The sequence below is a fragment of the Oenanthe melanoleuca genome, chromosome 7, assembly GCF_029582105.1.
Source record: "Oenanthe melanoleuca isolate GR-GAL-2019-014 chromosome 7, OMel1.0, whole genome shotgun sequence".
NCBI classification, from domain to species: Eukaryota; Metazoa; Chordata; class Aves; order Passeriformes; family Muscicapidae; genus Oenanthe; species Oenanthe melanoleuca.
In genome coordinates, this window is record NC_079341.1 from 28,364,148 (window position 1) to 28,388,530 (window position 24,383).

Here is a 24,383-nt window from a genome sequence, read left to right on the forward strand (position 1 = left end):
GTGGGATCCAAATGAAATGACACCTTGCAGCCTACAGCATTGGGATGAAATGCAGACTGGCTGTTTCTTCACATGCTGGATAAGAGGATGAAATCTAGAGAGTATTAGGAGTCCTCTTTGGAAGGGAAGAGCAGATTCCCTATTCATCCCAGACTAGAAGTTGTCTTCGGCTCTGGCAGCTGTGCCCAGCTGGGCTTGGTGGGACATGCATGCAGCAGGATCTGCCAGCTTCCTGATTTCTGGCTCTCAGGGATGTGTGCTCCCTGCGGGAAGCATGTGCAGAGCTGTCGAGAGCAGAAGCAGTGCAGGCAGCCTGAGTCACATTCCTCCAACTCGGCTTCTCAGCAGAGCACTTATTCCAGGGCTGTGCTTCCCCTTGATTGATTGCCCTGCCATTGTGGGGCTGACATCTTACAGGGCTAAGGGACCCTGCCTGGTCCCTTATCGTGGGAGCATGAGGAATGATCATTCCCTAGCGACACCCATCGATAACAGTGAATAATAGCCAGGAAGGGAGGCAGACAGCAGTAGGAACATGCTCAAGAGAGGTGCTGTAATTCTTGGGACAGGGCGCTTCTGCAGAGGAGGAGGAGAGCTTGCAGGGTGGATGGGGGGGGGGTCCTGTCACTGTTGATGCTCTCTAGAGCTCAGCAGCTGGAGAGAAACATTGGCTAAGGATGGTCAAAGCTGGGAAGGGAAAAAAGCAAGGAGGGAAAAGGATGAAGTGAAAAGAGGTAGGAACCACACTGGAGAGCATACAAAGAGCCTGCTAACCTCTGATGCATGAGGGATGAAGAAAACAGACTGTGATTGACTATGTGGACCATCTGGGTGATCTTCTGGATTTCAGCTGTCCCGGTAGGTGCTCAGATCTATTTATTCCCTTTTGCATGGAATCACATGTTATCTGAGTGATTCTGAACACTGCTGTTCCATGAAGTTGTGGTGTCTCTGTTTAAAAAGATCTGTGTAGATCCTGGGATTTTAAAATTTTATTCTTGTTTCTGCTGCTTCCTGCACTAATTGGCAGTGGCCAGATGACTAGATGCTGGATGTCTCATTTTCCCCACCTTTATAAAGACAGAAGTATTGCTAACCCACTTTGACAAACACAGCAAGTGCTGTGATGAAGGAGAAAAGATTTGACCCCATTCAGAGACACTTTACTGATTTACACCAGCAATTAATCCCTTAAGGGGCCACATCTAGCAATATCCATGTCTAGCATTCAGACTGGACTCAGATTGAAGGAATGTGAAGCGATGCTTATACCACAAAGTTTGGTTTCTTCCTTTTTAGCTTTATCACTTTACAGAGATTTATGTGGCAGATTGTCACAGCTGAGCTCCGGGCACTTGGATCAGTCAAAAAGGAGTGTGGAACCTGGGCTATGATCTCCAGGTTATTCAGATTTTGAATGCATATAGAACAAGGGGTGAAACATGTCTAGCTTGGGTGTGAGAAGTTAGGAAAGGATCAAATCACTGTTTCATTGCAACAAATGAAAAAATCAATTTATTTGTCCCAGCGGGAGATTTGGTTCCAACTGTGAGAAAACCTGAGCTCTGCCTAGACATTTTAATTCAGAGTGAATGCAATCTTTGATCACCTTCTGCAATAAAAATTGTGACTGTGATGGTTTTCTTGTGATTTTGGTTTCTTATTCTTAGTGTTACCTAAAGGACTCTGTAAATAAATGTCATTGCTAAGAATGTCCCCAAGAGCATCTCCTTCTATTGGTTCTTCTAATCTTTCAAAATGCCTATTTTGATGTTGCCAGGCATCTTTTGCTCCTTAAATCCTCTCATTACACTAAATCCACTTATTTTAAAATGAAATGGCTGTGAATTCTGAATAACGTTTAGACCCATTCGTTTCACACTTTAAAAACTGTGTTGGCTGTTGCTATCAATCCTGCAGCTTTTTGCCCGTTCTGGAGATCTATTTATCACAGTTATATCTGGAATGGATTTGATATCTCATCTTTAAACAAAATATGAAGATATCTTTGTCTTGATTTCAGTTGGGATAGAGTTAATTATCCTTTTAGTAGCTGGTGAAGTGTCAAGAAGAACAAAACTGTTTCAGGGAACTGTTTGGGAAGAGACATAGAAACCGCACGTAGAGGAGTCCCTTTTCCTGCTCGTTCTCAAGCAGCAGGGGCAGGCTGTTTGCTCCCACTTGTGGATGGTAAACAGCAGTGAGACCGAGCACAGCTGGTAGCAGAGTGGGGTTATCCGGCCATGGGAAGCAGATTTCTCATCGCTCTGCAAACATCTGAGTGCTCACACCCAGCCTGCCCCTCGGATGCCAGTGTTGGCAAAGGCTGGCTCGGGGACAGTGTTTGTGAAAACAAGGTCTTTAAAACCACAGCTGGAAGCTCTCTGCTTTCCCTGGGCTTAAAATCCTGTTAGTTGCACATCTATTACCAGGAAGTGGTATCCAGCTGATTAGAAGAATAGGGTGGACATCACTTTGTGGGGTAAACCAGTTATTGTAAGGCACTACCTATGCTGTGAACAACACATTTAGGGTAAGAAAGTAATGCTGTACAAGATCATCAGGATGATCTTCACAACTGAGTGTGCTAAAAGTGTGTGGCCTCAGTCTAGCCATAAAGAAATAACACAGAATTTAAATCTTTCTAAAACAGAAATTTTTTTAGGACCCACATTTCTTAAAGGAAAATGGTGCCCACACATTTTTTTTTTTAAGATGGAGTATTCCCCTGTTCCTGAGATCATTGTTGCCATGATTCCTAGCATTTATTTTTAATTATGTTTAGTATCATTTTAACAACCCGCACGCAAACCAGAATGGTTATGTTGGCCACTTCAAATGCTCAGCATTCAAATCCTGGCATCAGAAGAGAGTTTCTTTCATATAAAACCTTTGCATGTGTGATTCCAGAAAATTCATTACATTGTGCAAAACCAGGTGGTTTCTAGTTCATTTATTCCATGATACACAAAGACAAGGGAGAAAGATACTGAAGTTAAACACACCAGACCAATTAGATGAGGTGAAAAAAGATGTTGAAAAGATCAAACTCTGTTCAGAAATACAATCCTCAAAAAATTTCCAACCAAAATAGTGGGACTATGGTCTCTAATGTCTGGTATGCTAAAATTAAATTGTAGAAAAGTAATAGTTCCCATTACAAGGTTTTTAGGGATTGTTCTTTCTCCCAAATTTAATCTGAAAGTGATCAACAATGCTACAAGATTTATTAGATTGAGCAGTAATGTGATGTTGCTGGATTAACTTTCTTGAACAAAGAACATAAACAAATTCTATCTGATATTTTTCAACTAATAGAGCCTGATGACTTGCTTTTAATCTCTTCATTATGTGTATACATATATATGCATTTATATATATGTACATTAAAGTACCATAGTAAGAATTTATAGAGATTTTAGGTTTATCCATTAGAGAGAAATTATCTAATTCATTATAATGGGCATCCACTTATATTCAGGTTTATTGTGTCAAAAAGAATAGACACTGGTAAAATAACAGAAAGGGTAAAAGCACCTTTTTTTGGAATGACCTTGTCCTGCAAACAATTTTGCAATGATTTTCAATACTTGTCATTTTAATGGTCTGTATCTGTTTGGGTTTTTTCATTCATTTTGGTCCAGCTGCATAAAACATAAACACACATTTAATTGCTACATAAGGATTGAGTGAACACTAATATTTCCACATGGTTTTATGAGAAAGGCAGATGGGAAAATAAGAAAATGACCTTAGAACAAGTTACCATCTAGGTTCTCAAGAAAATCTGGGTGAGATTCTGCTTTCAGGTGGCTCCTGCAGCTACCAGATGGTAGCAGTGAAACAGGCTTGGGTGGTCTGCAACCAGTGGGCATATTTGGATCACTTGTGCCCAGGAAAATGACCTGCCAGGTGTATGGTTTAACACTGCTATGGGTGAGTGATTAATTCTCTGTTACTCTAGGAGACTCCAGCAGTGTCCTGGATGTTTCTGCAGTCTTTTGGAAGAGCATCCTGTTCATGTACTTCATTTAGCAGAATAACACATTTTTTTCAATGTTAGTAATGTCAGCAAAAGGCAAAAGACATAAACTCAGTCTGTGCTTGCCTGCTGCTGCTATAAAAATGCAGACTTATCCAGGAAAATTATCTGTATTTCAAGGAAATATTCCCCACAATCAAATGATAGATTTGCATGAGAATATGAGCATAAAAATGGTAGATTCTGTTGAGATTTATTAAGTTTTAAGAGGAAAAGTGATTCCACTGCTTTTAAAATTTGTAGATCCGAGCTATTCCACCTGTCTGTGACCTTCTTAGCGTCCTGAGAAGGGAGGAAGAAAAGTGTGTGGAGACTCTTTTCCTGGAGGAAAGGAACCGAACAACTGAAAATGATCTGCTCCTGAGCTCAGGTAAAGGCTGAACAAATGCACATGATAAAAGCTGCTCTCACATGATGCCTCAAACTCAGAGACCCCAGCATCCCTTCCCATAGGAGGTATGCACATCTCTCCTTTAGGAGCAGAAAAACAGGTAAGATCTCTTATAAGGCTTTGAGAGCAGGATTTTGACCATACTGTGACAGGAAGAGTTGTGGGAACCTTCTAAAGCAGTTCTTGACTGCAATCTTCACAACTAGGGAAGACACCAGCAACAAAATCTTGCAAATTGCAATCATCTCTTCTTGGACAAGGGTAATTTAAAAAGTCACCCCAGCATGTACAAATTTACTTAACTATATTTATCTTAAAAATCAATAAAGACCAGTAGCCAACATTTCAATCACGTGGTTTGATGGTCCTCATTGCTTCCTCCTTGTTCCAAGTTACTGTCACCTAATAGAGTTCTTGAATTTCAGCAAGTATTTATCATCATATAAAGGAGTTTTTTAGCCTGGGAAAGTTGTGGTACTGAGTCCCCATCATGTGGACAGCTTTGCTTTCACAGCTGAGCAACTGGGGTCATGTGCAAGGGAGTATTAAACTTTGCCTGTGAACTGTGTTAGCTCCCCCAGGCAGCTGCTGGGTCAGCATCTCAGAGAGAACATTGGGTGTGGGCAACACATGTGACTATTTTTTGTGTATGACCAGCCACTGCCACTAAGGATGGGGTTGTGTTACTCACAGCATCTCACAGACTGAGCTGATTCTGGGTGACCTTTATGGACAGTAACATGGGCAAGGTTCTCAGCAGCATGAGAAGGAGCTCCTGTGAGATGTGCTGTGTGCAGGCTATCCTGGCCACAGTTAGGCTACCACGTGGAACTAGAGTTAAGGTGTTTTCTTAGTTTCAAAGCCTTCCCCTCTAACAGAGAGTGTTGGAGACAGAACAGTCTCACTATGACCTGGCCCAAGGGCAGAACTCAGAGGGAAGCTCTATTGCTTGTTTTGTTAGGATGTCTTGCATTTTTCTCTGTCACTGTTTTATCCCTGTCCCTTGCAGACTGAAGGGTGTGAGCACAGCTTCAGGGCATTACAGCCATGTAGCAGTGACAGGGCACCTTATGGCAGGCTTCCAGTTACTCCACAAGGCAGATCTGTCTCATTGCATGTAAGAAGTTTGATGATAGGAATAAATCAGTATTGTTTGTTTCCTTCAGTGAAGAGGAGGGTAGTTTGTCAGCCTATTTCTTTTTCTACTTTGATCCTGTGATATGGCTCTAATGTTCAGCTCTGTGTTTCCTTGGCACCAGACCTCCACAGCAGATGCAGACAAGTAAAACTCCACAGGACTGTGCAGGTGTGGACCCACACCAGCATTTGCAGGCAGTACCATTTTACAGACAGTCTTGTTTTATCTCAGTCAAATAGTAGCTTCTCAGCAGAGACTTAATCCAATTTTAAACCGGATCCACATGTAAAAATTCACCCAAGGCCTTTTTTATTGGAATTTTTAAATGGGGTAATTGTACCTAAAATTCTACCAAATTCTAAGAGAGGCTCGTTACCTTGGTAAATTAGGGAGTAATACTTCTATTCTCAGAAATAACACACCTGAAAATACCTCCAGCCTTTAAAGTATCTGCATCCCTGAAGTCCATGTGAAGAAAATCTCATACAAGGATTTCAGTTTGAAGAAGAGAGAAACAAAGTTGAGGAATTCAGTGCATACACTTGGTGGGTCATGCAGGGAGTAAAAAAGTAACAAAGATGGCAGGGTGTTGGGCACATTCCACATTCTGCACCTGCCCCAGAAGCTTTGACTGGTACAGGCAGGAAAAAAGACAAGGCAGGGGACAAGCTCCCACCATGCCATCTCTGCTGCAGTGCTCACATCTCTGTGAAGATGGCACACACAAAGGAATTCATTGGTGAGGAATCAGACACAAAATTCCTGAGCAGTGAGTATTTCTTGTTCTCCTGCAGTAAAAGAGAAAAGGGACTCTGCTCTTATGATAACATTAGCTTGGGAAAGGGAGCAGTGTAATATTAACATAACCCAAGTCACAGTTATGCTCTTTATTGTGCATGAGTGAAGACAAGAAAATTTTCTTGGAAGCAAGGAGCAGGGCAGGGAAGCCACTGGAGACCTGGAACCCCTGATCCTGGTGACAGCGTGTGCTGCTGCTGGGAGAATGCTCTGAATGCAGCTTGAGGGAGATCCCAAAGAGAACAGGGCTGTGTGAGGGAGATGCTGCTGTGCTTTGTCTCCACCCCGAGGCTCTTTACTTAGCTGGGTGTGGGAGACATGGGCTTTCATCCATGAGGAGTGGCAAGAAGCCCTCTGGCAGGAGGAATAGCTCGGCTGCTTTTTGTTTTCCCAGCATCATAATTTTGCCAGGTGTTTCTGTGCATTGGGAATGATTTGGGGGTTTTATGCCTGTGGTGTTGGCATGAAGGTTCGATAAACCAAACAATGCAGCATGCTAAGTCATAAATATCACCCAAGGTGAAGTTTTCCTTGCCTTTAAACTTTTGCTTTGAAGTAAATCCTTTCCAAAACTTATAAACATTGGCACAGGGAGGACACAAGGGCTGAGGTGCCTCCCTGGCTGTGAACAGCTCTGTATTTTCAGGCACTAGGACTGTTGCACAGGAAGAAATCAATACATTTCTAGAAATGTAAATATTTTTGTCAGGCTAATGGAGGTTGTCCTTATAAAGCATTAAGTGTTTGTGGAGACTGCTTGGTCAGCACTTCCTCCCCACATGTCTGGATACAGCAGGCACAGGGTAGTTCTGACATGCTCCAGTGGCCTTTTTTCCCCTGTTACATTACAGAAACCTCAGAGAAGGCTGTGCTAAAACCATTGACAGGGAGTAGAAAAGGGAATGAGTCTAAATGATTTCAACCTCTATCTGGAGAAAAGCAAAATAAGATATGGTAGGATTGCAGTTGCTCCTTGGTACAAAGAGCATCAAATGTAGGTCTTCTCCACTAACACTCTGCACCTCAGGCCAAAATTAATCCATGCCTAAGCAAGCACCTAAGAAAGATATCTAAGTAGAGACACTGCTCCGTTGGCCACCAGATGAGCTCCCTGATGCATCTCTACCAGCCCTGCCAGAAGGCAATGCAGTCAAGCTGAGGGTGCAGCTGGAAAGGTCTCCCTTCCTCCCTGCCTGTGAGAGGGGACCATGACAAGCCCATCCTTAAAATAAGCAGCCCTTGCACCTAACTGAGTGAAATGGGGTGAGTTTGGGCAGCCAAACTCAGTGAGTGGTCTGCTGGCATTGTTCACCACAGCCTGAGCACAGTGAAAGAGAGGCTTTATGGTGATAAAATTCATTTGTTGATAAAAGGAAAACATGGATGCTGTTCCTCTCTATCCTTTCCCCAGTACAAGATAAGCTCAGCTGGTTAGAGCATAGTGCTAATAATATCTGGGTTGTGGATGTGATCCCCAAATTGGCCATTCACTTGAAAGTTGTATGCTCTTTGTGGGTCCCTTGCAACTCAGAAAAGTCTGTGATTTAAGTGATCTGTGGTTTAAGTATCATCCTGAAGCTGTTTAAACTCCTACTCACAGAATCACAGAATGGGTGAGGCTGGAAGGGGCCAATGGATCATCTGGTCCAACCTCCCTGCTCAGGCAGGGTCATCCAGTTGCATTTTTTTCTTATTTCTGAAAATATTATGTCAGGAAATATTAGGAAGACTCAAAGTGAAAGCTTTAGAAAGACTGAAAATAACTTTAAAAATTCCCATGTGATTTCCTTCATCTTTTCAGGGCCATCCAGCAGCTGCCAGAAAACAGTCAGGTAGCAAAAGGCCTGATGCAAAGTTCAGAATTACTGTAATTGCTATTTGGGTGTCTAGTAGAGACCAGTGGGATCAGTGACAAGAATGAGACAGGTCTGGGAGATTGCTGGGGCTGGTTTGAAGTAACCAGGACCTGCTCTGTCCTATCCAGGTCTCAGCAGGACTTGCTCTGTCTCATCCATCTTGCATTTCAGAGCACTGAGCATCTTTGTTCCTGTAGCTGCCTTGGTCCATGGGACATGTTGCATGCTGTGCTGCTTGGAGATGTCTCCCAGTGTTTCATTGTTGGAAGAAGCTTCATGGTGTTATGTCACTGAGATGCTTGTATAATACAAGATGTATTTCCTTGTTGCCCCCCCAGGCAGATGTCCTGGAATGTGGGATAACATGAGCTGCTGGCCTTCAGCCACTGTGGGACAGACTGTCAATGCTCACTGCCCTGAGTTCTTCCAGATGCTGACTGGGAAAAAAGGTAATGCTAAAATGATGCTTTTCTTGCACAGTTGTTTTTTATTAAACATTTATTAAACACTTAATTTTTTTATTTATTTACAAAAACACCACAAGCAGGTCTGAAATGAAATTTTCATTCTTTTAAAGAACAATAGTTACTTAGCAGCTCTGTTTCCAACACTAAGCTAAGCATGAAAAAGCCTGGAATTAAAGTAGCAAGATCTTTTAAGTGTTTGCTTTTTCCAGCCAGATGGAAAAAAGTGCAGGAATTAAATGCTGTTCTGAAAAGCAGATTTTTAGCATGGTTTCTTAAGGAAAAGGGTTTTCTCCACTCAGGTTCTGTGTTTATTTCTGTCTTTATCTTCTAATACCTCCTAGAATCAGTGTATGGTCCCAGAGGAGCTTGATGGGGACAAAACCTCACACAGCATTAGGTTCACATGAGTTTTGGCAAAACATCCTGCTAGGCAGACAGAAAATATCCCCTCTTTTCCTTTGTTAAGAGGAAATTTGCACTGGGGATTTCTCTCTTGCCTGTGACAGGATCCAATTAATTGGCACATGGAATTTAGGTTTCATGGCTCACCAAACAATTCAGTCAAACAGAGGTGGGCTCAAGCAACACCTTTTGTCCTTTTTCTGGAATATTTAAGCTAGAAATGAAATTAAATTTACTCCCAGTAGGCTACAGTAATCATGAGGTATTAAGTAAGCCCACTTTCTGTTCATTTCTGCTTTTCAGTAATGCCTAAGAAATGCATTTACATTTCTCTTTAGGGAGTAGATGATTCAAATGAGAAGAAGGTTTTGCATTCTTCAGTTATAGGGCACAGATTAATGAGGTCCAGTACTTACAGAAAAGCAGACAGATTCATTTTATGATGGGAGGAACAGGAGACAAAGTATTAGATTGTCTAATAAAGATTACATAACTCAGAAGAGAAGCACTTAGTGCTCTTTAAATGAAATCAGACATGAGCCACTCAGATTAAAATAGAAACCTTGCTACTTTCTGTACACACGAACATTATCTGCCCTTTGAGCCCTTTAAGCTGGTTTAAAGCCAAAGGATAAACTACACAAAGGCACAGATCGCTGAAGAAACCATCCATCTGGCATCCATATCTTTAGCGTAGTGATCCCAGCCCTTAAACACAGTAACTGAAATTCCTGCTGATACAGCCACTAGAGGGAACTGCTCCCTGCCTCAGGCCTTCTCACGGGAAGAAAGCAGGAATTTGTACCTCCAAAGGTCATAATTGCATCTCAGATGTTCACTGCCTTATCTTGGAGGTAGTCAGCTTAAACTTTAGTTGCCCTCCTTATCAAGAAATTGATAAAAAATAGTGACAGTGTTCAAAACAGAACCCAAGACCTGGTCCATCATCATTAGCATCTTATTTCAGTCTCTGCATCTGGCATTTTGGGTCAGAGTCAGCAATAGTTTAACCTTATTCTCATGGCCACCTTCTTTTTTGATTTTATAGTGTGGTTGGCTTGTGACTATTCTGTTTATTTACTGCTACAGTCATTGCCCTGCTTGAAACAATTTTGAAAAAAGAAAAAGAAAGATCTGCTTGCTTCAAAAGAAAAGCAAAGATTTTGTCTCCTCACCACTTACAAAGCAGATGGGCAGCCAGAAATGCCAAAGGCCCATATGTTTGCATGTGGATGTCTTTGACCTCTGCCCAAACCCTGTCTCTGTGCTCTGTGTCACATCTAGACTTGCATTTGCAGCCCAGACTGTCTGGTCCTTTTCTACATAGCAGACCAGAGAAACAAAATTATCTGGGACCAAGTAACAGAACTGACCATGATCTGTCGGGCAAGGAATGAAGGAAGTGTGAGAATCATGAGGATTCAGGGGCAAAGGTCACATCAGATGGCCCCAGTTCCACAGCCATCCCTTTAGCCAAAGTTCCTTCTTGCCTAGGCAATTCCAAAGTACCAGTAAACACCAAACCAAATCCTTAGACAGACTGCAGACCCCTAGTCTGCCCTGGGTGGGCCATGCTGCAGTTTCCCCAGAGTGGGTGTCACCCATAATGAAGGAGCATTGCTAAAATTTTCCTCATGCTAAAATGCTAAAATTCCATCCATAAGATGTGCCTGGCATAATCTCCTGTGCTTTGCATATAAAGCAATAGCATGTGCACACCAACACAGAACTTCACCTCTTCTTGTCTGATCTATTTTGACAGCCTTGAGCACAAAACAGTCACAGGCAGGTTTACAAGCACAGTGCTTTGCCCCAAGTTAAGTGTGTCTTAATAGTTGATGCTGAAGTAGAGAATCTGCCACTACACCACCTCCTTGCTGGGTGCCAAGACAGGCTGGGGAGAACCTTTTGGGAAAGCTGCTTCTTTCCTGTTGTTGCTGCACTGCAGCAAAACATAGAAAACTTGGCTTATAAAGCAAGCCTGGCCCTTTCAAAGATGCTAAGATGGAACAAGTTGTTCAAAAAAGCATCAGAATAATAGTGTGATAAGGACACACCCAGAGCTCTTCCCACTCAGGTTTCTAAGCATGTTTGCTGTGCCTTGCAGGTTTACAGAGGTGAGTTCAAATCAAGTGCAGACATGCTGTCAGGTCACCAGCATTAGCCCAGAGATAGCAGGAGCCCTGACTCTGTCCTGACAATTCCAGCAGGGTGCCAACAGGACAAACCATTGCCAAACATGGCTGCATTTGCATGTCCCTCAGCACAAAGTTCCCTCAGCACTGCAGGGATGTTTTGCAAGAGCCAGACACCCTAAAGTCCTCACGGCTAAATGTGTGGGAGAAAAGTAGACTTTTATGGTGCCCTCTGGCAAGGCTTGTACTAAGAGGGACTGCTGTTTCATGTCCCCTTTAAATACCTGCTAACATTGCCATCACTACAACAAAGCCAGGATTTCACTCCATATTTCCAAAATATGATTCTTAACAGAGATCAATGTGATCAGGACAGTGGGCAGTGGTTTTACTTCTTCATAAAAGTTTATCTTCAGCATGTAACACACACACCTGCTAGGGTCATCTCTCCCCATGATATTGTAAGTGGGACTGAGCAGGACTTCCCATTTCCACTTTAGGGCCAAACATTAAAATGGACAAGTTCAAAACTATCCTATTCAGCCATGTGCAGCTTGCTGGGCATTCATCTCCCTCAGCATTAGGAGTCTAAAAGTCAGACATCCCAGCAGAAGAGGGTAGGACAAACTTCCCTCTGTGGATACTAGTCCAAAAAATGAGTTGAATTCTGCAAATGCCCATTTTTCTCCGAAGACAGCCACAAGGGACACAGTTGGACTCAAGCACTCAGCTTTCCAGAAGTTGAGCTTAAGTGATGGGAATTTCTTCCTAACCTTTAATTTGCAAGTAAGCAAGGAAATCAACAGTGTAAAATAATGCCCAGTGTGGGGAAAAGCCTTTTAATATTCATTTAAATCTTACTGAAAATCCCTGACCATCTACAGTTTTGTGTTCTATTTGGAGCATGACAAACCACAGTAAGGAGGTGGGAATATTCAGCAGAGTATCAGATTTGCAGGAGTTTGAATCTGTGATTGAACAAGTCATGTGTTTGCTGATCTTGGAATAGTGGCCAAGAAACACCAGATGTACTGAGCAGTATTATTTATGTTGCAATTAATAAAAACACATCCATCACAGTCACCCCTGAGTGGGTAAACAATATTGTGACCCACACAAGTACATTGGGCAAGTATCAACAGAATCAGGTCAGCTGCATTTCGCCTCCAGCTATGCAGAGTGCACTGCCTGGGGTAACACACTCTCCTGGCTCCTGGAGCAATCCTGCATGGTGACTGAACCTGAGGACAACAGATACAACTGGAAATGTTCATACCCTATTCTGTCTTTTTTTATTGCCACCACACAGGTTTTGTGTACCGAAACTGTACAAGTGAGGGCTGGTCAGAGCCGTACCCGAGACCTGACATTGCTTGTGGCTACAACGTCAACGACACAACCAACGAGGCCAGAGTGAGTCTGAGTGCCCATGACCACAGATCTGCTGCTCTGGGACCCTGGGGAGAAACACTTTTAGGAGAGACTGATTGGTGTTGTGATTTAACCCAGGTGGGGCTATTGCTGTTGCTGGTTTTCAGCATGAATACTTCCTGCAAATGGCTGGAAGGGGTTGCTCAGGGTGAAATTTCAGTAGCTGATTTTACAAGAAAATTTATTCATTAAATAGGAGGGGGGATTTTTCTTTTGCTGTGGGCTGATCTCTACCAGGCAGGAAAGGTAAAGGTGTGATTATATGTTCCCCTGCAGCGTTCCTATTTCATGACCCTGAAGACCATGTACACTGTCGGATACTGCACCTCCCTTGTGACACTGATGCTAGCCTTAGTGGTCCTGGCCTCCTTTAGGTGAGGAAAACATCTCTGGTTTGTGTTTGGCCAGGACTTTTGGTCATCTCAGCTGACAAAAATCCTTCTACTGACTTTCTGGGCAAACTAGAAATCGAAGTATATCTGAAAACCTTCACAGAAATCAGTGACAAAATTTATCTCTGAATTTTGTCTCCTAGAAAATATCAGGGCTGCTCATTCTATTGTGTTCTTTTTTTCTTTCCAATTATAGCTGTATGCATGTTACAAATGGCATTTGTACCAACTCCCTCCTGAGGTCTTCCCATGATATGTGTCCCTTGGGCTGAGTGTCTTTCCCCTGCTGCTCTTTTCCCCACTAGAGACTGTGGCTAAAACTTTGTTCCAAGTGCCACTGCACTAACTTCTGGCAAGGTGCTTCAGGTTTCTATTAGCAAGCTGACATTCAGCTTATCTTCACTCATCCCTGTAACCTGGAATTTGTACTGTGCTGCTTATTCAGTGAAATTCATTTCCCTTACAGTAAATGTCAGGGCGGCACCTCTGGGCAAAAGGAAACCTAACTACTTTGCAAATTTATATTCAGGTTGCACAGCCTCTGGACACAGACTATGTGGAGATTTAATACAGAAAATACTGCAGGCACAAGTGCAATGTGCTGGTAGAATAAATAAATTCATCCAGGTGTGAATAAACACCTTGGGTTCATGTTACTGCAGAAAGGAGGGAAGAAGGGATGCTAGAACAAGCATATTGGCATGAAATCACAACTTTCCTGGCAACATCCACCTTGTTTTAGTACCTGAGAGCAGCAGATATGACTGTAGCTTTTTAAGGTCTTCTCTAGGATATCCCTCTTGGGAGATGCACTAGTCTTCTTTTCACAGACAGAGCAACACTGTCCTTCATTCGTCTGTTTATCATTACTAAGGATTGAAACCTGCTGTTTACAGCCACAGGCTCTTTACATTGGTCAGGAATGTCACTTCACTGCATCTCTCTCTCTTTCTTTTGCAGAAGGCTTCGTTGCACAAGGAACTACATCCACATGCATCTCTTCACATCGTTCATTTTGCGAGCCTCATCCAACTTCATCAAGGATGCTGTCTTGTTTTCCTCCGAAGACATAAATTACTGTGGGGCATACACGGTAACCAGCTTGCTCCACCCCTCAATTTCCCAGCAAGATCCTAGCAGGAGTTAGTGTACAGGGCAGGAAATCTCCATCCCAGCTTTATACTCATCATGAGGGGTTATGGGAGAAGAGAGATATGCTCTGCCCCTTCTCTGAGAACACATTAAATGTTGCTGACTTACAAGCAATAATAAGATAGTAAGACAAGGGCTTTCACTCAGAGAGTCTGGGACCTCCCAAATTTTGAGAGGTTTTTGCCTTTTTCTTTTTATTGGCAGCAAATTATTTTGAAAATTTGGTGTGAGGAAGGATGAGCAACACTGCAGATGATGGTCAATGCTTTAAACTAAATGATAAGAATTAGGTAGAAGAACAAAAATACCCTTGTTTTGTTTTGATTTATCCCACTGGTTTTGCTGGATTTTGTTGCAGAAAAATAACATTTTGGGAACATTTTAGCTTGTCTTTATCAACTGCTTTTCTTGGGAAAAAAAGGATTGACAATATATTCATGTGTTTCTCTAAGGTGATATTAGTGTTACTGGTACTAAGAAGGTGGTAAGAGTGAAATTCCCCTGAGACAGTAACCTGAATCCAAGTGTCTGTGACACATTCAATTCTTCTAGTGAAGCAGTTGATTAATGCATTTGGGAGTGCCAGCTCTGCTTTCTTGTCATGTGAAGCCCTGTCTCGAGGACACTCATTTAGTCCCCTAATTGCTATAAAATCTCTATTTGCCAAGACTAATTTACAGCTCGCTCTCTCTGTTGGAAGGTAGGCACAAACCCAGGCAGGAGCTAATTACCCTCTCTCTCCTCAGGCTGGCTGTAAGCTCACCATGGTCTTCTTTCAGTACTGCATCATGTCTAACTACAGCTGGCTCCTCGTGGAAGGACTGTACCTCCACACTCTCCTGGTGATTTCTTTCTTCTCGGAAAGGAAGTTCCTCTTGTGGTTCATTGCCCTCGGATGGGGTACTGGCTCTCCCTTCAGTGAGAATAACTGGGGTTTTCTGCCTTTGGGATGGACTTGTGAAGCACTAAATGGTTTTTCTGATTGCAGGTGCCCCAGCAGTGTTTGTGGCTGCATGGGCGACTGCCAGGCAACTCCATGAAAATATTGGGTGAGTGGTATGGGGGGGGAACCTGCAGCCCCCCTTTGCAGGATGTTCCATGCTCATTTCTAATTGCTGGGAGCAAGTAAATCCGTCAACATCCTGCTGTGGTGGGAGCTTGGATCCTGGAGTGGGTGTGAGTAGAGGTACAGCTGAGCAACACGAGAAAAAGCTTCTATTTGAGAGTTTTCAAGGGTAGGTGGTAGCCTTCAGGTATGAATTCAGACAATGATGTTTTCAGTATCTATATTTAACTTTCTGAACAGTGAAACTTTGTTTCTTTCTCTTCTCCCTTTAAAATTTTTAACAGTGCTTGTTCTTTAAAGGAAGGACCTTTTTCTGTCCAGTGCAGGTGGGCAGTTTTCTGTCAGACATGTTGTACCACTCAGTGAGAACAGGAAATTAGTTTTGTAGGAAAGAGAGTAAAATCTAAGGTGCAAAACAGACTAAACTTGTTTGAAAAGAAACCAATGTTTTGATAACTGACTGCACCTTCTATTTTTACAGGTGTTGGGACATTAACACTGATGCCAATACCTGGTGGATCATTAGAGGCCCCATAGTTCTGTCTATTTTTGTAAGTCTTTTCTGGAACGAGCAGATTCAAACTATATTTTCAAATACTGTGAAGTCAGAGCTCATTTACTCAACATGCTTTAGAAGTGGGTTAATGAACTGATCTTAGGCATGTGTCTGAACTGGTGTGACCCACGAGTTACTGCTTAAGCAACTTCTGCTCAGCAGGACTTAGTCAGTAACTAATGCCCCAAAGCTAAGTTCACAAGGAAAGCCAGAGTGTCCTCCCAAGAAGCAAGAGCCTGAAGAAGATCAGGTTTCCACATCCTGTTGATTTCACATGCACTTGGCTGTTCTGTGGGAGCTTGTTTTGGACTGTTTCAAGGAAAGCTCTGGAGGAGAAATGAGTGGCTGTACATTTCAGTACAATTACTTTTGTGTCTGCTGGTCAATGCCTCTCTCAGCAAAGCCAAAACCAACTTGCCTTACACGACCACTGGCTTTTGTTTCCAGGAATGAAAACAGCTCACAGGCTGCATGCACCACATATTAGCAACAGCACTGAGGCACTGTGATGACAAGAGCAGATTGGTGTGTATGTATAATGTTCAGCACCTGTGCTTTGAGCATTTGTTGGTACTTTCCTTCAGAGCCTTAGGTACCGGGGGCTGGAGCTGCTGCTTGGGACTGTTGTTCTGCCTGATGAAGATGCTCTGGGTCAGACCATGCTGCAATTATGTCTGAAACCCTAGCCCAGAAATGTGAACTGCTGGTTACTCTCAAGTAACCTGCTGGCACTCCAAGCGAGACCCCAAGGGCTGGTTGAGGTTTTCACGTTTCCAGTAAGAACCATTTTGTTTGCAAAACACAAACTGCAACACTTGCACACTTCTTGGAAACCAGGCAGCAGAGGTGGTGGGTTAAAGTTCTGCTCCTATTGACCAGTGAGCAATCCTGCATCCCCACAAGACAAGCAGCAGACCGCACGAGTGATTTGGGACCAACTTAATGAGGCCATGGCATTTATTTTTCTTTATGAAACAACTCTCATGCTAGGAGCCACTCAGCAATACATAAAAGACAAAAGGACACAGGCATTCTACAAGACAGAAAGTACAATCTTAATTTATCTTTTGGTGGTCCCCACCCCCTATTGCCTTCCAAGCGTCCTCAGAGTGTTGATCCTGCTTTGTTTAGCTACTGAAGGCAGAAGCCGCCTGCATGACTCTGCAGGTTTTCCCCAAAAGAGGCTTTACTAAAGCCCATAACCAAACAAGCAGTCAGATCTCAAGAAGCCAGATCTAATCTCTGTATTCCTCACAGCCTCCAGCAGTTCAAAGGGCAGAAAACCAGCACCGATAAACACCTTCGCGCTCCCAGGCTCATTCCTGCGCTGCCTGCGGGCAATTCCTCCAGGCAGAAATCCCCACGCTCTCCCTCCCCCTGTGGTTCTTATCAGTAAAAGTCCTGCTCAGCCTACACTGCTCTTCCCTGGCCTAATGGGTAAAAAATCCCAGAATTCGCAGACCTGAACCTCCTCTGCTCCCCACCACCCCTTAAGTATTTCTTTCCTTCATGCTCTCCACCTCTAGCTCCTTCCAGCTCTGCTCCTTTCCTCTTCCCTCCCCAGCTTCCCCAAACTTCCAGCGCTCTCCAGACTCCCTCAGCAGCCACAGCTGCTCCCTTTCCACCCAGTAACTTTAAAGAACTTCAGGGGCTTGCTGTGTCTGCCCCATCTCCAGGGCACTCGGCTCTTTCAGGGACACGCACCACGCCAGCGCCCTGCCGCGATGCCCGCCGTGGGCATTGCAGGGGATGCCGCTCAGCAATGGTGTTTCCCGGCTCAGGGAAGGCTGCAGGGTGCTGCAGGAGGGCACAGGTCTGCAGCCTGTGCGAGCCAAGGGCAGCTCAGCCCCAGGTCGCTCCCCACGGGGTGCGAGGCACCGCCCCGGACAGGGACGGACAGACAGACAGACAGACACGCTCAGGCGGCTCTGCCTCCCCTGCAACTCCCACTCTGTGCCTGAGGGTCAAACGAGCAGAAACAGCTATTGCCTCATCTGCACCCAAACTGAGCAGATCAGCATTTTTATCTGATATCCACCCTTCGAGAGGGGGAAAATGCAAAAGGAAGGACTCTAATGTCAGCTCTCTCCTCTCCTCACTTTTAACAACTTTGCCTCGTGATCCCAAACCACACGGAGTGTTTTTGGCAGGGAGCAAAGTGCAGTAGTCCCAGTTAGCAAGTGATAGCTCCAGGGCTGCCCCTTTGCTGGCATCCAAAGTGGGGCAAGGTTGTGCTGAGGCTGTCACAACCCCACAGGCAGCAGGACCAAACCGATGCTCCTGGTTTCCCTGCTCTTTGGTGATTTGCCTGGATAACAAGCCCTGACCATCTCCAGAACTGCAGCAAACCAGCAAGGAAAGCAGCCAGCAGCCAAGCCCAGGGTGGCCAAACAGGCTGGAGAAGCAGGAACAGAGACTGGGACAGGAACATGGACACAGGCAGGCCAGCCCCAACCCCTCTATTCTTTCTGCTTGGTCCAAACTCCCCAGAATGGCTCTGCTGATACCTGCCAGTTACATAAGTGGATACCAGGTTTGTTGTTTGGTGGGTTGCTTTTGAATCCTTATTTTGGTCTTTTCTTTTTCAGATTAATTTCATTCTCTTTGTCAACATTTTAAGAATCCTGATGAGGAAGCTCAGCTCTCCTGAAAAACGGAACAGTGATTTCAACCAATACAAGTATGTCCCTTACATCCCTTATAAGACATTCAAGGCCACCTTGGAGCATTTCTTGCTCCTTCTACACCAGCTTTTCCCTCTGTTTTCATTCTCAGGAGACTTGCAAAGTCAACACTCCTCCTCATCCCTCTCTTTGGGGTCCACTATATCATCTTTGCTTTTTTCCCTGAGGATGCAAGCAGCGGCACAATGGAAATTCAGCTGTTTTTTGAATTGGCTCTTGGATCATTCCAGGTAAAATTTGACAAGCTATTATTTCTTTAAAATAAGAAAAAGAAGTAGAACATATAACTCTGCAACAGACTTGAGTTTCCAATGGCAAAACCAAGCTGTCTGATTTCCCTTGAGATGCCTCATCCCCATTGAAAAGCTGAAACTGCAGTCCTGTGACCACAGTTCTTTTATCTTTTAGGGCTTTGTTGTGGCTGTACTTTATTGTTTTCTTAATGGTGAGGTGAGTTTTGTGAGTATAACATTCTTTTTTATTGCTGAAGCATGCCTCATTAATCAGTGGGATACATCCACCAATGAATTACACCTTTTGTCTGAGGGTTTTCTTCCCAGCTACATAACATCACTCGTGAAATTCCTCCTAGACCTGGCAAGCCTAGGTAATTGTATGCCAGATGCAAATTTCACCTCTCAGCTGCTGCAACCCTTTCATAAATCAGATAACATTATTACTGCCTGGGAACTGAACTGGGAGCACCATCCCTCACACAGTCACACTGACAGCTGACTGGTTCTGACGTATGATACCATTATCTGCCATCCCATCCATGGCTGTTTTATTTACTCAATCCTTAGGAGGGAATTTATCAAAAGCTATACCCAGTCCAAGTTTATTAGGATTCTTATAAAGTAAAGCTTTTGGTAGAGGGACTGTTTCCCTTGTTGCATGACTCCCAGCTTCTGGGCTAGAATTTGCACTCTGTAATGCTGCTGTAATGTGGGGGAAACATACAATCCTGGAAGATCTAGAGCTAACTGGAAGGGGAAGAGAAGGAATAAAAAAAAAAAAAAAAAAAAAAAAAAAAGCAATCCAGTGCCTAAGAAAAAGTCATTTTGAAATGAAGGAGGGTTTTGAAATACTCTGACTGATCTTTCAGTAGGGTTCAGAAAAAAATATGGAAAAATCTAAACCAAACACTTCCTAAGGCCAGCTAGATTCTGTGAACAGTTTCACCTGCAATTAAATAGGGAGTTGTGTGGCTGCAACAACAGTATCACTAGAAATGTCAAGAAACAGGCCCTATCTTAATCCCTTGAACTGGGGTTTAAATAAATAAGCCCAAGCCTTGGCAAAAGTGACCTGCTCTTATTTTCCTGTTACACTGCTCTCTGCAGTGCAGGGTTCCAACATAAACTAGCTGAACTAAGTATTTTGTGACCTTTCTACCTAGGTTCAGCTGGAAGTTCAGAGAAAATGGAGGCAGTGGCATTTGAGCAAGCACTGGCGTCAGCACCTCAGCACCTCAGCGAGTAACGGAGGAAGCGCCTTGACTCAAGAGATGCAGATGGTGAGGTCCAGCCCAGCAGAGCACAGGAGAGGAACCCTCCAAGGGTCAAGTGTGCTTTAACCTGTGCACCTGAGGGCACCTCCTCCATGCTCAGATACACATGGCTGAGTCCCATGGACTGAGCTGGGAGTCCTGTGTCCACATCCAAAGTGGGACTTGGCTGTAGATCAGCAGCCCTTGGAGCACATCTGTTCATGTATATCCTGTGCAGCACCACGGTTATTTTGCAAAGCAGAATGGGCCAAAATATTATGCTCTTCCTTGAGCCACAGTAATTTGTGTTTCTTTCCACACCTGCTGCTAGTTCTACCTTAAATGTGACCTTTCATTTTCCACGTGGCTCTCCAACAAGTTCCAGGCTAAGTCAGGCTGGTGGTTTTTTGATGTTCTCTATTACTCCTGCTGCAGAAGCTGGGAGGACATTGAATTTTATATGAAGAATGTTACATGCCATCCTCCATGGGTTTGAAATGCAAAATTAATTAATTTATCAAGGTTCAAATCCTTTCTGTTGTGGTGGTGGATACTGAGAACATAAGGCACAGCTGAGCTCCAGTTTCCTCTCTGACTGCATATCTATTGCTCCAGGGACAGTAGCATGTTCAGACAGGTTTTTGCCTTTGCCTCTTAACAGTGGAGACCTTGGAAAAAACAGTGGTCCAATTTGGGTATTTGAATCATCTTGAAATGGTAAAAAAGTTATTACAACATATTCCAAGGGTGACCAAAAAAAAACTTCAGTAAGATAGCTCATCCCTATTGTGTCTGTACCTCTGAGACTTGACCAGCTTGTATTTGAAGGGAAGAAATGAAAGCTCTTAAGACAGCTAAAGCTCCATTGAAGCTTTCTGGTGAAAAACAATAGCATAGTGGCTACCAAAAATCTCTTTAGGGTCAACAGTCCCTCAGTGTACTGAAATCTGCATGGCTGTGCACTGTAATATGCTGTCTAAAAGTATCTGAGCTATCACAGCTTTGTGCTCTTAAGGACATAATTAAGCAAAATTTCCTGCTTTGAATGAGAAAGGGATAAAATAATTCATCTGACAAAAGAAATCAAATCTCCTACTTGAATTTGTATCCAGATTTCCCTAGTTGGGAAATTTTTGGCTGGGTTTCCTCAAGGGCAAAGATGACTGAACCGAAAGCAAATGGTGTTTATCACTTCTCCCTCCTTCCAATCACCTACAAGACATTGGCAAAACATGCATGGCATGTCAAATACTGCCTGAGCAGCATTCCCCAACCCCCTCTGCCAAAACTGCTCCAACAACCTTTTAAATCACACCAAATGCCTACTTGGTAGGCCTCTGCCATTTTATCAGAAGACAAACATGCAGAGAAGTTCAAAGGATACATTCAAGCTTAAATTACCAGTACCAAAGCAAGTTTTGGAGTGCTGTTAGCTCTGATTGAGACTCTGAGATTCAGGAAAAAGTGTCTTTTTTTCACTGTCAGTGCTGACAGTTGTCCCCCACCCTCCCTGGTGCAGCAGGTGAAGCACAAGGAGGGCAGCCAGGAGAGGAAGGGCACTCAGCAGCAGGGAGAGCTCCTGGTGGCTCCAGCCTGCCTGGCTTTCTTGGCTCATGCAGGTCACCCAACAGTAGAAGAGTCAAACCACTTTATGACCAGGAAAAAATTAACGAGATGTAAATCTGTAAACCAACAAGTGTTTCAAGGAATTACTTTAAACTCCTATTTTTGGAAATGGCAAGTTTTCGAGTTGGCTTTGTCCTTTAAAAACCAGCCAAACAAATGGAAGGAGGAACAGAAGCAGGATCAGTCCCATGACCAAAGGAGAAGTGAAAGCCCCTCCATGAAGGTTGGAATGAAAGATTTCACTTTTTGCTGACTCACCCAGGCCAAGCAGAGCCTCTGAACTTCTCGGGGTTCACTCTGTCCCAGTGCATTTAGCAAGTCAGATACTTCCAAAAAAATGTAACCTTAATTTTCTCTCTGACCTACGAATGAGACTGAGAAGGGTGAAACAACTTGTACGTGTCCTCTCTGAGAATTAAACATTCATCCTTCTACCCAAAGCAGCTGTTTGTTCTAGATGTGTATGCCTCCTTCCAGCAGGAATGAAGAAATACAGATTCAGAGATACAATAACATGCAATTAATTAGATCTGATGCAATTATTGGCTCTCACACGAGCCAGTGTAAGAGCTCAGCCCCGCAGTGCACTGTGCTCCAGACCAGTGCTCCACAAGACTGGGAAGAGCCCAGGCTGAGCATGATACCTATTGATGCAGGGGCATACCATATGCTCCAGAAAAATATGCTGCTCGTTTTTATATTTTAAAACCCCCAGCATAAATTGTTGTTTTACATGGCCGTTTTAGTTTTGTCTTGCCTCAAACAACCAAGAAAAAGGAAGTATTCCCAGATTCCCTATAACATATTTGCTTCAGGCATCAAGCACAAGCCTTGTTTGTATGAAGAGCTGAGGCTCCATAAAAACTCCTGGATGTCAGCTGGAATTTGGAGTCCTCAGCTCTTGGGGAAGAGCACATCCACTCGGGAAGGCACCAGGAGCAGGCAGCCCCTGGAGTTATGATGCTGTGACCTTGCCCTGCATTCTGCTGGGTGTAGGAAGCTGCTGCCAAACACCACCAGGGAAATGGGTTCTTACCTCCCCCATCTCCTGGGCAGGCACTGCAAAGGCTCCCTGCACTGCTGCAGAATCTTGCTGTTAGCTGTGCTGGAGGATACTAGAGAAAAGAGCTACTTACTCTGGGGTTATTGACATGTTTATAAGCAGATGAAGAGGAACAGGAAAGCAAATCTCAGCGAGAAATGCAAAAGCAGGAGATGAAGACAGAGGGTGAGCACAAACTCCATATTCATAGAGCCCACCCACTTCCCTTTCAGTGCACTTGCTCCTAGGTATTCAATGTAAAGCAGGCGGCTTTACCAGTAAATAGGACCTGAGTACCACCTTTCACACAAGTAGTTATCATTATTCAGGGACACTGGAGACAGCCTCTGGCTATTCAGCCCAGCTGCCCTGAGTAGCCAGTTGTGCAAGCCAGCAACTCCAGCAGCCTGAGCATCAGCAGCCTAAGAGCTAATGAATTTAAGAGGAAATCGTTAATGGATTTTCTCTCCAACACAGCAACAAGGAAGTTTCTAGCAAAACTGCCAGAAGCAAAAACCAATAGTTGTGCCGTGAATAATTACATTGTGTAACGCCTGGGTGCAGGGGAGCTGAGATGGGCTGTTTCAGAAGGGCTGGTACCTATTCAGTGGGGTTGGGTCCAGCGAAGGTAAGAGGCCGCAGGAATTTAGGCAACACCCCTTCCAGGACACTGCCTGGGGCACACCTTGTTTTCACCCAGAAACGAGGCCTTTCTTGCATGTGCCAGCTGACTTAGAAGGTTGAGAACGGCCATTATCAGCTTACCATAGGCCCTAGCAGAGGGAAAGAGAAAGCAGGGGAGGACAGACATGTAATACATCTTTGTAATCACCTTCCTGTGGCTTGCAAAAGCAAGGCTCAACCCCATTCCTGGTGTCCCTACAAGCACAGCTGATGAATATATTGGAGATTTAAAATCAAAGTCACATGCTCTAGAGGATCCTGCTGGAACAGGGAGGCTGGACTAGATGACCTCCAGTGCACCCTTCCAACCTTAACCATTCTGTGATGCTGGAAAAATACAGTCCAGGCAGGATACTTCCCTAGCTAGCATGCCCTGTGTCAACATTTCCTTATTCTTATCCACAGGCAATGGCTTGTGTACAAGTGTCCAATTAAAGTTAGTTACTAAGTCTAAACGGCTCATTAACAAGAAGTGATGTTCATTGCCCTGCTTTTAAGAGATGTTAAACTGAGACAGACCAACGACCTCTCCTGTTGGAAAGAGAACTCCAGGTGCTAATTAACTTGGGATTGCATAAACTAATTCAGTGGTGTAGCTGGGAAGCAATTTTCCTGACGTTTAACTAAACCTGCTAATACAGTGAGCTCTGACAAAAACACAAGTACATTTGTACTCAGATACCTCTTCTTGCAGGCCAAACAATCAGAGCTGAGGAAAAGAGCAAGGATGCTTCAGACACGGGGTGCAGTGTGGGAACAGGAAGGTGAAGGACACAGGAAAGAGCTCTTTAGCTGGTAAACAGAGCACATGCAACAGCAGGAAATCATTAAAGAGCCTACAAGGTTATCTCGAATTCCCACGAAGCAACACAGCTGACTGGCCCTCTTGTTTTGCAAGAAAGCAGTGCTGGCTTCTTGGGCTGCAGACACAGGGGAGGGAAAAGGAGAAGGGAGCCTGTAGTGGCCTCAGTTCCCTTGGTCAGAGCTTGGCAGAGCACCAAGGAGTCATTTCTTCATCAGTTTAGCTGGGTA

General features: G+C 44.0%; 1 protein-coding gene across 3 annotated transcripts; it reads left to right on the forward strand.

Annotated features, from left to right (window-relative positions):
* Positions 1–644: 644 nt before the first annotated feature.
* On the forward strand, positions 645–24,383 carry SCTR (secretin receptor). Of its 3 annotated transcripts, none has more exons than XM_056496775.1 (12): positions 645–858; positions 4,286–4,412; positions 8,564–8,674; positions 12,539–12,642; positions 12,937–13,034; positions 14,013–14,145; positions 14,951–15,104; positions 15,193–15,253; positions 15,752–15,821; positions 18,415–18,740; positions 18,919–18,960; positions 19,910–24,383. In XM_056496775.1, exons 1-12 carry the CDS (start codon positions 817–819, stop codon positions 19,950–19,952), a joined length of 1,311 nt encoding a protein of 436 aa, XP_056352750.1. In that variant the 5' UTR covers positions 645–816; the 3' UTR covers positions 19,953–24,383. The 3 variants fall into 3 exon arrangements, with proteins under 3 accessions (XP_056352750.1, XP_056352749.1, XP_056352751.1); XM_056496774.1 differs by having other exon boundaries at positions 18,415–18,506; positions 18,602–18,740; positions 18,919–20,002; XM_056496776.1 differs by lacking the exon at positions 19,910–24,383 and having other exon boundaries at positions 18,415–18,506; positions 18,602–19,011.

Bases quoted from the DNA above. Each gene is read 5' to 3' on its own strand.
- SCTR (XM_056496774.1), top strand. From the start codon at position 817: ATGTGGACCATCTGGGTGATCTTCTGGATTTCAGCTGTCCCG. The intron at 4,413-8,563 runs GTAAAGGCTGAA...TTGCCCCCCCAG, and splicing joins TGATCTGCTCCTGAGCTCAG to GCAGATGTCCTGGAATGTGG. The intron at 18,741-18,918 runs GTAAAATTTGAC...TTTATCTTTTAG, and splicing joins TGGCTCTTGGATCATTCCAG to GGCTTTGTTGTGGCTGTACT.